This window comes from Alligator mississippiensis, chromosome 15 (assembly GCF_030867095.1).
Source record: "Alligator mississippiensis isolate rAllMis1 chromosome 15, rAllMis1, whole genome shotgun sequence".
NCBI classification, from domain to species: Eukaryota; Metazoa; Chordata; order Crocodylia; family Alligatoridae; genus Alligator; species Alligator mississippiensis.
In genome coordinates this window covers 4954092-4971364 of record NC_081838.1, presented here as the reverse complement: position 1 = coordinate 4971364, position 17273 = coordinate 4954092, and the positions used below count along the sequence as shown (strand labels likewise).

Below are 17273 nucleotides of genomic sequence, written 5' to 3'. Positions count from 1 at the left end.
CTTGAGCCCTGAGCCTGCCCCTAGCAGGGCTCAAGGCTATCACGTGCCTCTCAGGCACTAATGGGACCTCTGTAAACCTCCCCTAAAGTCCCAGCCCAAACCACCGGTGTACACCCAACACAGACACAAGTCCACTGCCTATAACATACATAACAACAGTGGAGGCAGCCTTCTGCCCCTGAAAGAGGCAAACCTTCCTTCACCCTTGGCCCACCAGACCAGCTCCTTGGGCGCTCCCCAGGTCTGAGCGTTCCTGCAGCAGCACAACAGTCAGGCCAGAGGCCCTGGGTGGCGATCTACCGCCCATGGAAAATAAACGTGATGCTGCTGCTACACCGCCGTAGCATCACGCTATCTCGGCATATCATGTTGCTATGGTGATGTATCATAGAATCGTAGGAATTACAGGCTGGAAGGGACCTCGAAAGATCATCGAGTCCAACCCCCCCTGCTCTGGGCAGGAATACTGCGGAGATCAAATGATCTCAGAAAGGCATTTTTCCAGTCTCCTCTTGAAGACTTCCAAGCTTTGGGGCTGCACCCCCTCCCTGGGAAGTCTGGTCCACATTCTGGTCACCCTTACCGTAAAGAAGTTCTTCCTTACATCCAACCTTACATCCAACCTGGAACCGTCCTCTAACAGCGTATGGCCATTGCTCCTTGTCCTCCCCTGGGGTGCCCTAGTGAACAGTTTTTCTCCCAGCTCCCGATATTCACTTCTTACATACTTATAGACAGCCACCAAATCCCCTCTCAGTCTTCTCCCCAGGCTGAGCAATTCCAGCTCCCTTAGTCTTTCCTCATAACGTTTGTCCTCCAGACCCTTCACCATTTTGGTGGCTCTTCTCTGGACCCTTTCAAAATTTTCCACATCTTTTTTATAGTGTGCTACCCAGAACTGGACACAGTACTGCAGCTGGGGTCTCACCAGTGCCAAGTAGAGAGGAAGTACCACTTCCCTAGCCCTCCTTGTGATGCATTGGATAATGCTTCCCCGTATGCTATTTGCTCTGTTGACTACATCATTGCACTGGTGGTTCATGTTTATCCTATGACCACTCATAACCCCAAGGCCCCTTTCAGCCATCGTGCTGGTCAGACCAGCTCCTCCTAACCTATATTCATGTTGCTGGTTATTTCTCCCCCGATGAAGCACTCTGCATTTATCCTTACTAAACTGCATCCGGTTCCACTCTGCCCTCCTTTCCAGATTGCACAGGTCCACTTGGATCCGCATCCTATCCCCTAGCGTGACCACTTTTCCCATAACTTAGTATTGTCCGCAGATGTGCCCAGCATGCTTTCCAGACTTAATATAAATTGTTGATAAAAATGTTAAACAGCGCAGGGTAAAGAACCAAACCCTGCGGGACAACACTGGCCACCTCCCACCAAGACGATTCAGACCCGTCCACTAACACCCTCTGGGCTCGACCCCTTAGCCTGTTCCCAACACCTGACCATGGACTCTTCCAGCCCACATCCCCCATTTTTTTTCTTAGAGTGTCGTGGGAGCCACATCGAAGGCCTTTTTAAAATCCAGGTATGACATGAACTGCATCTCCCACATCTAAGTGGTTCATTACTTCATCATAGAAGATGATGAGGTTGGGCAGATATGACCTGCTCACAATGAAACCATGTTGGCTATCCTTCAGCATCATGTCTTCTGCTGCTCTCTCACAAATGGACTTCCTGATCATTTTTTCCAACATTTTACTCATTTCCAGTCTTCTGGCACTTCTTCTGAGCACCAAAAGTCTTCATATACTTTTGCCAATGGTCCCACAATGACTCCAGCCTATTCCCTCAGCAATCTCGGGTGCAGTCCATCCAGTCTTGCCGACCAGAAGATAGTCAGCCGCTCTAAGTGCACCCTCACCAGTTAGACACAGACCACTGTAGGGGCTAAAAATAACGGTCTGTTTCTGGGTTGCTTTTAGCACAATCTGGGCTGTTACTGCACTGTCATTTAGTACTTCCAAAAGGAGACTAAATGCTAATGCAGTAACAAAGGCACCATAGGGGCACACATAAACATGTCCAGGGAAACTTTCTTATGCCCCACTTCCTCGATGACCTCCCTACAAAGGAAAACAAGGAGTAGTGAGCCAAAGAACAGAGAGGAGCAACCAGCCAGAGAAAGTGACACTCGGTGCACCTACACATGCATTTGAGCCAGCCTAATTGTACTACGGTGCAAGCTACTCTGTAGTAAGCGCTTCTGGGCAGATGCTTCCACATGTGGAGACAACACAGCAGATTTGCTGCTCTTGCCACTGTTTCCTGAAGCTCTGAAATGGGCCCCTGCCACCACCACGGGGAGCTCCAGACTCCACAGGCAGGTCCCGGCCCTGGCTCCCTGGTCAGGGGGATACTCTGGGTACAATACAAGGAAGTTGAGGGAAAAGGGACTTAACGGTGGGGGTGTACTACACACCACCCAACCAAAGGGAAGAGATAGACCGGGAATTCTTAAGTCAGCTCACAGAGGTAGTTAGGTCAAAGGACGTGGTCATCATGGGTGACCTGAACTTTCCAAACATCTGCTGGGAAGAGCAGTCAGCTAGGTCTGACCGCTCACATAGGTTCCTAACTGAGATACAGGACCTCCATCTAACCCAGAAGGTACACAGCCCCACCAGGGGAGATGCCTTGTTGGACCTGGTCCTGGCCACGGGCGATGACCTGGTGAGGGGTCTGCGGGTGCTCGACCACCTGGGCCACAGCGATCATCGCCTGCTGGCGTTCACCATCCAGCGCAAGGTGGCAAAGGCCTGCAGCAAGGCAGCAGCCCTCGACTTCAGGAGGGCGGACTTCAATGAGGTAAGGAGAATAGTCGGGGAGGCACTGAGGTCCCAGAGGGGAGAGGAGTCAGGTGTCCAAGAAGAGCAGTCATTCCTTAAGGAGACAATCCTCCAAGCCCAAAGGGAGGTAATCCCAGCACGGATCAAAGTGGGCAAGAGGGCACAAAAGCCCCCATGGCTCACCAAAAGCATACGGGAACGTCTCCTGGCTAAAAGGGAGGAGTACACCCAATGGAAGGGAGGGGCTATCACCAGGGAGGACTACACCTCGGGTGCTCGGGGCTGCAGGGGGGCGGTCAGGAAGGCCCAGGCGGAGATGGAACTGGGACTAGCTACCTGGATCAAGGACAACAAGAAGCCCTTTTTTAAATACATAGGGGGCAAAAAGAAGGTACCGGGTAACGTGGGGCCTCTGCAAGGCACGCTAAGAAATCTGGTCGTTACTCGGGACGACAAAGCTAACCTATTTAACACTTACTTTGATTCCATTTTTCTGAGAAGGGACCGTATCAGCCCATCTGTTGGGATCCCATAGGACCCAGGGGAGGCGCAGCCAGGCCCAGGGTCAGAGAAGACCTAGTCAGGGAACTTCTGGAGGGACTGGACGTATTTAAATCAGCAGGTCCTGACGATCTCCACCCCAGGGTGCTGAGGGAACTGGCAGAGGTCATTGCGGGACCCCATCATGGCTTTACGAGCACTCGTGGTGCTCTGGTGTGGTGCCAGAGGACTGGAAAAGGGCCAATGTGATTCCCATTTTCATAAAAGGGAGGAAGGAGGACCCAGGGAACTATAGGCCAGTTACTCTTACCTCGATCCTGGGTAAGCTTTTTGAGAGCATTATCCTGGCGCGTGTCCACGAGGGGCAGCTGGGGAGGTTATGCTTAGGGGCAACCAACACAGGTTCATTAAAGGCAGGTCCTGTCAGACTAACCTGGTGGCCTTCTACGACCAGGTCACAAAAAGCTTAGATGCAGGGGTACCAGTGGAGGTTGTCTTTCTGGACTTCAGGAAGGCCTTCGACACCGTCTCTCACCCCATTCTCATTAGAAAACTAGGGGACTGAGGCATTGATACTTACACAGTCAATTGGGTCACTAATTGCCTGGAGGGCCACACCCAGAGAGTGGTGGTGGACGGGTCCTATTCGACCTGGAGGGATGTGGGTCTTGGTGTGCCCCAGGGCTCGGTCCTCAGGCCCGCACTGTTCAACATCTTCATCAGCAACTTGGGCGAAGGGGTGAAAAGCACCCTGTTCAAATCCGCAGACAACACTAAGATGTGGGGGATGTGGGCACGCTAGAAGGGAGGAATAGGCTGCAATCGGACCTAGACAGGTTACAGAGGCGGGCGGATGAGAACAGGATGGGTTTCAACACTGACAAGTGCAGAGTGCTGTACCTGGGGAGGAAGAAACAGCAGCACACCTACAGGCTGGGGAACTCCCTTCTCATCAGCGCAGAGGCAGAAAAGGATCCTGGAGTCATTACTGATGCCAAAATAAACATGAGCTGACAGGGTGGGGACACGGTCAGGAAGGCCAACCGCACCTTGTCGTGCATCCACAGATGCATCTCGAGCAGGACCAAGGAGGTGATCCTCCCACTCTATGCGATGCTGGTCAGGCCGCAGCTGGAGTACTGCGTCCAGGTCTGGGCGCCGCACTTCAGGAGGGATGTGGACAACATGGAGAGGGTCCAGAGGAGGCCACCCACATGATAGGGGGCAGCAGGGCAGGCCCTACGAGGAGAGGCTACGGGACCTCAACCTGTTCAGTCTCCACAAGAGAAGGCTGAGGGGGGACCTGGTGGCCATTTACAAACTAGTCGGAGGGGACCAGCAGGCATTGGGGGAGTCCGTGTTCCCCTGAGCACTCCCAGGAGTGACTAGAAATACCGGTCACAAGCTGGCAGAGGGTAGATTCAGACTAGACATCAGGAGGCACTACTTCACTGTCAGGGTGGCTAGGACCTGGAACCAACTTCCAAGGGAAGTGGTGCTGGCTCCTACCCTGGGGTCTTTAAGAGGAGGCTGGATGAACACCTCGCTGGGGTCATTTGACCCCAGTACTCTTTTCTGCCATGGCAGGGGGGTCAGACTTGATGATCTGCTCAGGTCCCTTCCGACCCTACAAACTATGAAACTATGAAACTTAGTATTTGCATGTGTAGATGCACAGGCTTACTTCACAGTAAACTATGCTACTGCGCAGTGTGGCAGATCGTGCAGATATGCCCACTGTCTCCTCTGTGTCTCCATGTCTGAAGAAGCATGTCTCCAACATCACTTCCAGCACACTGTGGGGGTTACCTAGTTCAGCCATGTGTCCCATGGAGAAATCCAAGGAGTCACTTTCTATAGCTCCAAACTCCACCGGTGGAGGCACAAGCTGCAGCTTGGGTAAGAGATCCTCTGGCCCCTTCTGGGGGAGGATTTACCAAAGGTAAAAATAGGAAATAGAGCAGTGGCGAGTCCAGCACAAGGAGAGAACGTGACTTCTCTTTGATACCTGGAGCCCTGTTGAGGGCCACAGCTCTGCTGTTACATCGCAGTGTGCAGTGAGACCGGGGAACCTCCAGGGATGGCTACACTGGCAGAGCTCTGCTGCAGCTGGCTCACCGCTGAGCATGACCTGCCCACCTGTCCCTGCTCATACACCCCCAGCTGGGAGCCACGGCAGTCAAGCTGCTACAGAGTCATTCCCAAGCAGCTGCTTTCAAGCACACAACAGACAAGAAAGGAATGTCCTTTAGCCAGCTCGCTGGGCTGCTCCAGGGGCTGGGACACACTGCAGGAGCAGGGGCTGAGGTATGACAGGGAAGAGCTCAGTTGCCTTCTGTGGCTGTGGTGTGAGCAGCCAGCAAATTCTGAAATGCTGGAAACACTGGAGACCCTGGTTACTTTGCAGCACTCTGAGGGCACATCCGCACATGCAGGCATGCGCCCTTGCACCAGCTCAGATAGCAGTGGCACACAGTTGTGTTGGACATTTGGGCCTTAGCACCCGTGCTTAAACATGCACTCCAGTGTGGGGCAAGTTGTGCCACTTGGGGCAAACTGACCCTGCCCAGCTCCTCCAGGATCTTCAGCCAGGGGGAGCCAGAGGCTGGGGCCAGCACCTCTGCTGCTCTGGGTTCTTGGGTGTGTGTGTGGGGGGGGGGCCTGTATGGGGGGTTTATGGGTGAGTGGGTGGGAGGGTGTGGGGCAGATGCGGGGGGTGTGGGTGGACATGTACAGACCCTGGGTCAGGCAGCAATGCACCAACATGGGGCTGTGCCTGGTGCAGGCCATGACTGCCCTGATGGTCCAGCTGGCTGCTGCTGCCAGCACTGAGGACTGTACACTGCAGGGGTTCAGTGGCAGGGTGGGTATGTATGTGGTGCCCCCCCATCAAACAGCCCCCACAAACCCCATACACCGTGTGGCACAATACCATCTCTGTATCTCCCCAAACTCTGCTGTCTGACCATTTGGTTACCACGGTCACTGCAAAGGGCAGATTCCTCTGACCCATCAGCTTCAGGGAACCCTGAGTTGTAACCTGAGCTGGCTACACTCCAGAGGGACGGGGGAACCTGCTCCCTCTGCCTACCAGGGCCACGTGAGGCTTTGGACAGAGCTTTGGATCCAGAGAAGCTTTGGCTACTTCGGGGTTTGAAGCAGCACGCCCGGGTCGAAGCTCTGCCTCGTTCGGCTTCCCGAAGAGCTTCAGAGCCACCTCGGAGATCTGACCATAGGGTATAATGAGGAAACAATAAAATATCTATACCTGGGTTTTTTTACCCAATTTGGATGACATTTTCAGAGGTGGTAGATTCTGCAGGGAGCATGAAGCCTGCCAAGTTTCAAGAAGATTGGTGCACGGGCTTGGAGGGAACTGCCCCTCAAGCTGTGGACAAGCAAAACTGGTGCCATGGGTGACACTGTGTGTGTTAAGGCGCAGCAGGGTGACAGCTGCAGGGACGATGGCCCCTGCTGTGGCCACAAGGCCTGCACACTGTCGAGGAGATGGGTGCAGGGGGTTCTGGGGCCCTGCACCCCTAGCTGCTGACAGGCAAACTTTGTGCCATGGGTGCTTGTGGGACTGACTGTCTCTGTCTTGGGGGCGGGAGACACTGCTGCAGGCCTGGCGGCTCACCTGCTGTGTTACCAGTTACCAATCAATCATGATTCACTCAGGGACCAGCTCAATGCATAGGACCTAGCTAATGCGGCCAGTTAATTGCCATCAATTAGCACCTACAACATGAGGCTAAGGAGAGGAAAGAATCAATACAGACAATCAACTGCCCCAAGACAGACCCAGTCAGTCCCACAAGCACCCATGGCACGAGTTTTGCCTGTCAGCAGCGAGGGGTGCAGGGCCCCAGAACCCTCTGCACCAATCTCCTCCACAGCTGGCAGGCGTCGTGGCCTGAGCAGGGGCCACCATCCTTGCAGCTGTCACCCCGCTGCGCCTCAACACGCAGAGTCACCCATGTCACAAGCTCAGCTTGTCTGCAGCTTGGAGTACAATTCCCCTCAAACCCCTCCACTAATCTTCTTGAAACTTGGCAGGTTTCATGCTCTCAGCAGAGGCTACCATCTCTGCATGTTTCATCGAAATCGGACAAAAACCAACAACGTTACAGATACTTCATTGATTCCCCCATTATACTCTATGGCCGGATCTCCGAGGCGGCTCTACCGGATCGAGAAAGAAACCCTGTCTGGAGCTCCGAATCAGATCACTGCCAACTGAAGTGGCTAGATCCAAAGCTGGATCGCATTGCTGCCAACTCGCACGGGCCTACTGCCTACATGATTGGCCACACATACCTGGGTGGGGGGCTTAAACTCGCTATTGTTCTGAGCAATGCTGATATGACTGGGAGGGGGCTAAAGACCTGCCAGTCCAGCTGGCAACCAGTGATGCATTTCAAATTGGTTGGCTGGCAGCCAACAGTTGCTGGCCTTCACTGGATCAGGTGAATGAGGGCGTAAGGTCTATATAAGTGAAGGGCTGCCCAGCAGGAGGGGCGGTAGCCATGATGAGAGCTCAGAGAGAAGCTGGACCATCTGAAACTCGCTCTCTCTGGGAACTCATGATCAGTGAACTGCCTGCCTCCACAGGGAGTCTCCACCAGCCTCTGGATGACACTTGGGAGTAAGCTACTTGGGATCTAACTAGATATCTAGCTTGCAGTAGCACAGGTGCATAATCAAAGGCTACCATGCCACTGTTTGCCCTAAGGGATTTCTCTGATAATGCTCTACCCTGCACCCTATTCCAAGCCTGCTCCTTGTAACCAATAAAGTTCTCCTTTGTACCTAGCGTAGGAGACTTATTGGGAGAGGGTCTAGATTATGCCTTGGGGTCCCCTTGGTTCGGCTGACTAAGGGAGACCACTACTTGTGCTTCAGACTGAGGGAAGCACCCCAAGTTCTTGCAGTGGGTCAAGTACCCTCAAGGACTACTAGGCTTCTTTCCCAGAGGGTGCAGGCCCCAGATCAGTCCAGACTCCAGGTGGTGGTGGCATAACCCCGAGGCTTGCAGGCGTGCTCAAGGAAGGGGGGCGGCCAGACTTGAGGCACTCAGAGGCTGGAAGGTGGTCGGGCACAGTGAGGTGGGTGGCTCAATGGAGAAGCACCCCCTACTGCCCCTCCACCCACCACTCCCCCCCACACCCCACATACACCCCCACACACCCCACAACCCCTCCCAGAAACCACACAGTCCCCCTGCACCCCTACATGCCTACTTACTGGGGACAGCGCCTCAATCCAGGTCACACTGCAACCTTGCTACACTCCTTCCTGCCCCAGCAGCTGAGGCAGCATGCTGTGTCAGCGGGGGCACCACAGACATAACCTGACCAGATGCCAAAGTGTCTCTCTGGAGGACTCAACCTCCGGTTGCCACAGGACACTCTACAGAAGTGTGCCCACAGCCATTCTGTTTCCATATGGGTTTTTTTATACTGAGATTTCCCGGGACCAAATTTAGAGCCCCTGCTGCAAATATGCATTGTAGGAAACATTTTCTCATTCTTAGTGCACCTCTTCTGACATCTCAAATTGGTTTGAGATGCCACAACAGGCACGTGCACACTCGTCTGGACATGCCCCAGAAGTGCAACACAAAGAGACCAAGTTAACAAGCCAGCCTGCTCTGGCAGTGCTGTGCTGCTGCCCTGCACAGGTCACCAAGCACTTACACAGGAGAGAGAAAAACAGTATGTAAAAATAAATTTGGATTGGCAGCAGACCTAGAAGTGGACCAGAAGCACTTCCAGTCCACTTCTGGGTCCACTGAGGAGCATGCAGAGAAGTCCTTCCCCCACCCCCACACCCTCCCAGCTCCACAACTGGTGTCTCTGGACCTGGGGGGCACCCAGGGTCCCCCTGTAGCTGATCGTAAAGCCGAGCTGGAGGGGTTTGCAGGGGGGCCCCCCGTGCACTCCCTGGCACACCCAGAAGGGGACTGGAAGTACTTGCGGTCCACTTTCTGGTTCACTGCCGAGCACGTAGAGGGCCCTCGCAACACTCCTGTGGGACACGCCATCCGCCCAGCACTGTAGTGTTCACGAGCCATGCCTGCTACCTTGAGGTATGTAAAAAAAACATGTAAAGCTGTGTCTACATCCGAATCGCTGATTCTCCAAATCAGCACTGAATCTTCAGTTTTGGATTTGGCCGAATCGAGGCAGGGACAGTGATCCAAATCAACCATGTCCCCAATCTGAGCTGAATCTGAATCAAATAGGGCCTGCTTCACACACCCCTATGAACAATCTCCAATTCATGGATATTTGGAAGATATTATTGCCATGCTGTACAAGGAGGACATCAAGTGAGCACTGCAGCTGCATGTTACTAGCTTGGGGCTTTCTTCCCTTTCATCTTTGATTTCTTCTCTCTTTTACAGCCTGGCAAGCCTGCTGCCTTGATAGGCTTTGCCTTCTACCATACCTTTCCTCACTACATCTCAAATCAAAGAAGAGGCTTCACTCAGGAACTTATCCCTCACGACTTCAGGAATATTCTGCTCAAAATGTTTCTCGTTTCTATTGCCCCTGCCTCCTTGCATTTCTCTCCACACTGCTCCTCCTTGCTCAGGTCTACTCCTCCCCCAGAAGCTTTGCACTTTTTGAGAGAGGTAAGGGCTTGGCTCTGTGTGCACAAACTTGCAGAGACAATAGAGCTGATGGGTAGGTAATCAGGTCTGTCCTCTCTCATCTCCCTATACGGGGGTTAATAAAGCTGTTATCTCTGAAGACATAAATCCACAGTGTGAGAAGTGAAAATAAGTGCCATAGACATGCTTAATGGGATCTTCAAGACGGAGCACCAAGTCCTATTAGGCAGAGTGGTTTTCTTTAATCTTTACTAATCTATAGAGGAGCCTCTAGGAACCCCGTCAGACTGGGTCCCTAATATAATCCATGGCCTATTGTGACTTATTTATAAAACTTTCCTGAAAGGGTTACACAATTATATTGTCTAAACTAGTACATACTTGGAAGTTAGAATCCCTATTCCACGACGATATCTTTGAGCTTTAACACATCTTAAATTAAAACTCTTTTACATAGGGTTTTTTTTTAAAACACCTTAACAAAAATACTATGATTAAATAAAAAAACTCTCATTCAAATAAAAAATCTGATTTTTTTAAATTGATATTTATCCACCCTAGAGCACAACTATTACAAGCCATGACTTCACAGTGACTTTTTGACATCAGCGGGTGCATCTACACGAGAATTTACTGTGAAGTAGCATGCTTTAGAGTGCAGTAAACATGTGCATCTACACGTGCACATGCTTACTGTGCAATAAACCTCACTAATTATGAATAAATTTGCTACCTGCAAATGCAAGTAGCAGATTTACTCTCAATTAGTAACAGAGCAGTAGCATTTGTGTAGGTGCCTGACTGGAAGCAAATGTGCTCCTTGTCAGCTGGCAACCAGGGCCTGGAGATTGCACCCTGCCCCGGGATCTGCCTACTGCTGGGCTGGGCTCTGCCACAGGAGCCCAGGGGGGGACTATGTCCCCCTGCCCTGGCAGCAGGAAGCTCCAAGGCCCCCCGCTTTGAGATTGTGGTCAGGCAGTGGGAGCTGGGAACTTTCCCGGTTAGAGGCAGGTCCCAGCCCTGTGCCCTGGGTGATCGAGGCACAGGGCATGGAAAGAGCTATTGCGGGGGGGGGGGGAGGTCGGTTCCAGCCCCTCTCCCTGATCCACTGGTGGGGCAGCTAGCAGTGAGATAGCTCCTAGATGCCCCACCAGTGGATGGAGCGGGGGGCTGGGACCTGTCCCTACCTTGCAGCTCTTTTTAAGTCCCCTGCCCCTGACTGGGGAGGCCAGGCCAGGAACTCCCTGCTGCCAGGGCAGGGGAAATTGTCCTTGCCCCACCAGCAGGCAGCTCTCCAGGGGAAGGGTGCAAAGTCCCAGCCGTGGCCAGTACTCATCTGTTTGATCTTGGTTTTCTTATCATAGAAAATCAGAGCTCCCCCTGCCTTCTTCACTCACTAGGACCTGTGTCCGACTGTCGTTGCTCCACCCCTGGCTGCTTTGTGGCACAGAGAAGCCCTGATATGCTGGTGCCCCTCACTCCCCAGCCACAGCCCTGCCTGTGCCCCTATTCCCGATTCACAGCCCCCAGCCAGGCTGGAGTCCAGTGCCCTTCCTCTGTTGTTGGTGAACAAATCTGGGGGGAACACATGCCCCCCATGCTCCTCCGATGTGTGTCACTGCCAATGTATGTAGGACAGGAGATGTGGAGCACTTTCTGGAGCTTGTTCTCTTTCCTGATGGTGTAAGACTGGGCCAGACTCACCAGAGCTTGGCCTCTGAAGGTCTGGACTGGCCCTGCACCATCATGGCCATGCTTCAAGCTCTGGATTTTTCTATAAATAATATGGTCACCTTACCTAACACAGACCCAATGGCTGTGCTGCATCTGTGGCCAATCAGTGCTAAGAAGGACCCAGCCCCAACGCTCTGCTCCCAGCCAAGGAGGAATGAGGGGCTGGCAGAGGCTGGAGGGCACTGCAAAGGGGCTGCTCCCAGCTGGCTCCAGTCTCTACGCGAGGGGGATGGAGACTGGCCAGAGGCCTCTACCTGTCCCACCTTGCCCCACTCCAGCATCAGGGATCCTGGGAGCCACAGGGTCGGGCTGTGTATGTGCACATGTGTGTGTCTGTGGCAAGCAGGGTGCAGAGCCATGAGTGTGTGGGGTGTGTGTGGAGTGTGTACACATGTGTGGTGGCTCCATCCCACATTTCCTTACCACCATCCTGGATTTTTCTAAATATACTATGTTCACCCTACCTAACAGAGACCCAGAGACACACCCAGGTGTCTGCGGCCACCCTACTTATTCCACTATCCCAAACACTGGGACGAAAACATCTCCCCATGTTGAACATTTTCATGGAGACCCAAGTGAGGGTCCAGAGGAAGCTGCGTGCTCCTTTCCCCAGTGTCTGCAACTCACAGCTGGGATGTCTCAGTCCCTCGCATGGCAGCTGCACACTGCCATCGCCCAGATCATTGCTACCACCCAGGCCCAGCTCTTCCAGATTGGGGCTGGTGCTGAGAAGAGCGGCAGGATCCTTACAGTGGGTGCCTGTGAAACCCCAATATTGCAACCCGCAGAAGAGAGAAGCACGCAGGAGAGAGGTCAGGTTCTGAACAGGCCACTGGGGCTCTGACGTGCAGCCCTGCCCACCAGCCCCCTCCCTGGCCAATCAGCAACAACAGTGGGACAGAAGTCCCGCCTCCTGCACTGCCCCAAGTTCGAATGTGTGCAGGACAGGGGATGTGTGGAGCTTTCCAGAGCTTTGTCTCTTCCCCGATGGCGCAGGACTGGCCTGCACTCACCAGAGCTTCTGTGTGCCAAGCTCTGGCATGTCCACATCACCCCTGTGCCATTGGGAGGCCCCGATAGTGCAGGGTCAGTCCGGGCTCACCAGAGCTCATAGCCTCCATGGAGCAGGGACAGTCCCCAAGCCCTGGCCCTGCAACGCCCCACTCCACACCTGGCCCATAGGTTTAGCTGCCTGCAGCTCCCGGGGATGCTCCCACCACCCTGCCTGGCTGTATTGCCAGCTGGGTGTACATGCATGCAAATGTGCATGGCACCCCCTGCCCCGCAGCCCAGGATATTTTTTCCCGTTATTTTCCCAGCCCTGCCTCCAATCACCTTTCCATTGCCCTCCCCAGCCCCAAGCAGCTCCTTGCAGGCTGGAACTCGGCAAGCCTGCAAGGGAAAACCTGCGGTTTCCCACTTCAAAGGGGAAAATCCAGGTGTTTCTCCTCTAAGGGGGAAAATCCATGGGTTACTGGGCTTCCACAGGAACCAGAAAACCCAGATCCCTAATTATAAGTAACCCGAACGGTCTTTGCCACATTGTCCTGCTTCCCTTGCAGTCACCTGGATGAGGAGGCGACACTGAGCTCGACCACAGATATCTGGGGTGGGGACAGTTGTCTCAAACATCTCCATCATCCCACACCTGCCAGGAGGGGGGAGGCCATCAACATCAATGTAAATACTGAGGAGATGATGAACTCTCAGCTTCTTTAACTCACAGCAGAGAAGAAAGAAAAGGCACTGGCCTCTCCCTCTACCCATCGTATCTATGACGGTGTCCAAGAGACCTCCTGGTACAACACATCAGTAAACCCAGCAAGACCAGCCCGTGTGCTCAAGCAGAGAGGTGTAACCTTTCCACGCAGGTCAACAAGCCTTTATGCAGTTAGAAGAAGGTCTGTTAATAAGGTTATGTGCAGGCACAACTATTAAAAGCCACTGTGTATTTGGACATCAATGTAAATTGTGGGGTGCCCGACCTGTCTCATTGCCTGCTTGCCCTGTGTGGGTTTCTTTGCAGTGCAAACTCAAGTCTGAATCATTTCGGAGCTGCTTCCAAGTCAAATGCTGGAGCAAGACACAAACACTTGCACTTCGGTAGGGCTGGCACCTCGGCTTGTGGTGCAAACACGTAACAGTCACCGGGTCAGTCTCTCAGCCCTGACACAGCTTTTTCACCCTGCTCTGCTAGCACAACAAGGGAAAAGGCTGTTTTCCAGGGAAAGAAAGGAAGAGCTGCATACCATAGACTGGTCCTTCAGGCAGCTGCCCCAAAACCCTCTGGACATTGCAGTCTGCCAGGAACATGGGCAGGCACTGCAGGGCCTCGGCAGCTCCCAACTATGGGAACATTTCTTGAGGATGTGACCAGCTGCCCCTTCCCCCCACCGTCCACAACAATCTGACCACGGAGGAAACTTCCTTCCTGGCCCCATATCTGGCCCCTGGTCTGACCTCGAGTGGAGGGGCAAGACCCTCTAGCCAGGAGCCTCTGGCTTTGCTCCTAGCAGGAGAACTGGCACACCCCAAGTGAAGTCTTCTTCCTTAGCTGTACCTAACACCCAGTGCTCCTGGGGAGGATTAGAAATACACTGACACACATAGCAGAAAGAAAGAGTTGGGGGTAGGAGCAAGCAGCAAAGCCCAGAAGCATGGGAAATACCTCAGGTAGAAAATAGGCATAGCTAGGCCAAAACCGTTCCCAACCACTGGCTGTCCTCCCTCCTTCTGAACTCCTCCAATTGATGGAGAGTCCACAGCTTCCCTAGGCATCTACTCCACTGTGTTACTATTCTCACAATGAAGAAGTATTTCTGGATCTCCAAACCTATTTTACTTTGCTGCAAATTCAAGCCACTGGTCTGTGTCCTTCTCTCTGCAGCAAGACAGAAAAGGGGCTTTGCCTCTTCTTCATGGCAGCCCTTCAAGTAGCTGCAGTCTGCTCTCATGGCCTCTTCCGAGCACCTTTTCAGCAAGCTGAACAGAAGAGCAGGGAGAAGTCACCTGCCTCAAGGCCAGACACAGGGCGAGGTCTCCTGCCTGGCAGCCCAGGTCCCTGTGCCCCAGACCTACAGCTGCCAACCTATTTCATCCCTACTCCCTGGGTCAGGCTGCCGCAGAACTGAACAGGCCACTTCACTCCAACACGGCCCCCACCTCTCTCCCCAAACCCAGGCCCCCAAACCTCTGAACAGACTCACGACCTATCCAGCACGGGTCACTGCCCAGACAGGCTGCACAGGCTGCTCATGAGCTGGCTCTGCACGCAGCACCTCCACAACAGCAGCAGCCGTACAGCCACGTTCACACCGCGTCACTGGGATAATGAGTACTGCCCCTCGGCGGTGCTGACGAGCACGCCTGTAGCACTGCAGTGAGGCCATGCTGCTGCTTTCCACTGAGGGATCAAATCTCAGTCGGGAAGCGCGGGGTGGCAGGAGAGCTCTGGCAACCTGCTGCACTCCCCTGCCCAGTGTCTCCTGCTTTGCCCCCCACCCCACCCCCGAGCCACTGCCACAGCACACTGGTAGGGCCCGTGCTCCCAGGAAGTTCATCTGCCCCCAGCGCAGATGGACCTGGACCCACAGGGCAGGAGTTGGATGTGGGTCTGGCTTTGGCTGGATTCAACAATTCCACTGTCCCCAACATGGGCACCGGCCATTGTCCCCTCCCTCTCATCCCCCACAACGCAAGCACATCACTGGGACAGGCTGCATGCTCCTTACCGCAGTGTTTCTAACTGGCACCTGGGCTGTCTCAGTCCCTCGCACAGCACCTGCACACAGTCATCCCTCCGACTACAGTTTCCACTGAAGTCCAGCTTTGTCGGGCCGGGCTGGTACTGAGAACAGCAGCGAGATCCCCATAGCAGGCGGCTGCGAGACCACAAGACCGGGACCTGCAGGAGAGAGAAGCACGGAGGAGAGAGATCAGGGCACGGACTGGGCTGGCACAGGTGCTCTGGGAGATGGCCCCACCTACCAGTCCCTCTCTGTCCAATCAGCAGGGACAAAGGGACAGAAGTTCCGCCTCCTGCCCTGCCCAGGGATCCGCCCCTTGGCCAAGGAGAAACCAGCACTTCCTGCTCAGCGCCAATGTCTGTGCTGCCCCTGTGGCCAATCAGCAGTGAGAAGGGCCCGGGCCCGGCCCTCCGCTCCGGGGTGTGACCCTGCTCTGCCTCTGCCCCTGCCCGCACCCCCACACATGGCCCAAACGCAGCGCGGGGCTCCGGGCTCATCCCTCTGAGGCTGCCTTTCAGCTCCCGCCTCTCCGGGGTCCGAGAGCAGCTGCAGCGCAATGAGCCTGGGGCAGCCTCACTGATGCCCTTCGTGGATGTGAGTGTGCTGCAGGCACGGGCGCATGGAGCCAAGTCAGGCCAACAGCACTAAGCATGAGCCACCCACACCCACACCTCCTGCCACATCCTTCTCATTCCCTGCAGATGGACAGGGCAGCTGAAAGCAAACCAATAACCATGGCCCTTCTCGCTGGAAATGGTATGTTGTGAGTGTACGTGTGCATCCAGCTATGTATGTACGTCTGTCCCTGTGCAACTGAATGTGGGTATATGTATAGTGGTGTGCGGGGCGTGGGGGTCAGGCGCTGGAATGGGCATTAATTCAATCCTAATTAGCCTGTAAGATGCACATTACATTGTTCATAAGAATCCCTCAGTGCCACCAAAATAATCATGGTTTAGTGTTTCCTCATTTTAGAAGGTAGTATACAATTGTATGTCTAGTTCTTCTTGCCTTTGTGAGACCTGCCGCATTTGGGGCAGGCAGAGCAGAGACAGCACAGCGACCAGCCATAGCTCCCCTCGTGCCCTCCGGACCTGACCTGCAGCAGACGTGTGGGGGCAGAACTGCTGGAAATGGGAACCGTGCTCTCCAGAAAATGCTGCCTGCCTTTAATGAAACTTTACAAAAAGTTCTGACATTTCCTGACTACCCGCATTTTCTCACCAGGTGCTAGACTAGGTCCTCTGAGCTGTCCAATCTGCTCTGCACTTGGGGGAAGGGGCTCTGTGGAGCTGCCAGTGCTGCGCAGTGCAAAGGGACGTGCTGATGATCACATCTGGTTGCCCTGGCTCTGAGCAAGGCTGAACACCAAAGAAGACCTGATCCTTGTGCATCGCTGCTAGCACACATGGGTGTAGTTGTGTTGTCACACCTGTGTCTGGCAGTTGCAGCACTGCTGGCAAGGCCAATGCTCTCTAGCACACGCCCTCTCAAAGACATTTATCCATCCTGGGTCCTGTCAAACAGCGGTATTCCCCAGGCAGACAAGAGGCGTTGGAGACTGGAAGAGAGCATGCTCCACAGCTACACTCCAGCTGTAGAAGCGCTTGTCAGAGGGGACCAACACGAGCCCTGGCCTGGTCCTGTCAGATCCAAATACCAGATCCTCCTTCTGATAAAGGCTTTTCCAGTAACAACAGCTGGGGCAGCAAGCGGGATAGAGAGGTGAGGGTGGGAGGAGAACGAAAGAAGGGGTTGGTGGCACAGAGGCAGCAAGGAGAAAGAAGTAAGCCCCTGCTTGCCTACTGCATCACCACTGAGTGACCAGGAAAGATCAAGTGGATCTTACATGACAGGCACTTAAGC

General features: G+C 54.0%; 1 protein-coding gene across 1 annotated transcript in view; it reads right to left on the bottom strand.

Annotated features, from left to right (window-relative positions):
- Nucleotides 1-16623, bottom strand: part of LOC132245859 (NACHT, LRR and PYD domains-containing protein 12-like) — a 48458-nt gene extending 31835 nt beyond the window's left edge. The window contains exons 1-2 of the mRNA XM_059719037.1: nt 16618-16623; nt 15393-15658 (exon numbers count right to left, since the gene is read on the bottom strand). Coding sequence (XP_059575020.1) covers nt 15393-15658; nt 16618-16623 — 272 coding nt within the window. The remainder of the gene's footprint in view (nt 1-15392; nt 15659-16617) is intronic.
- Nucleotides 16624-17273: the final 650 nt, after the last annotated feature.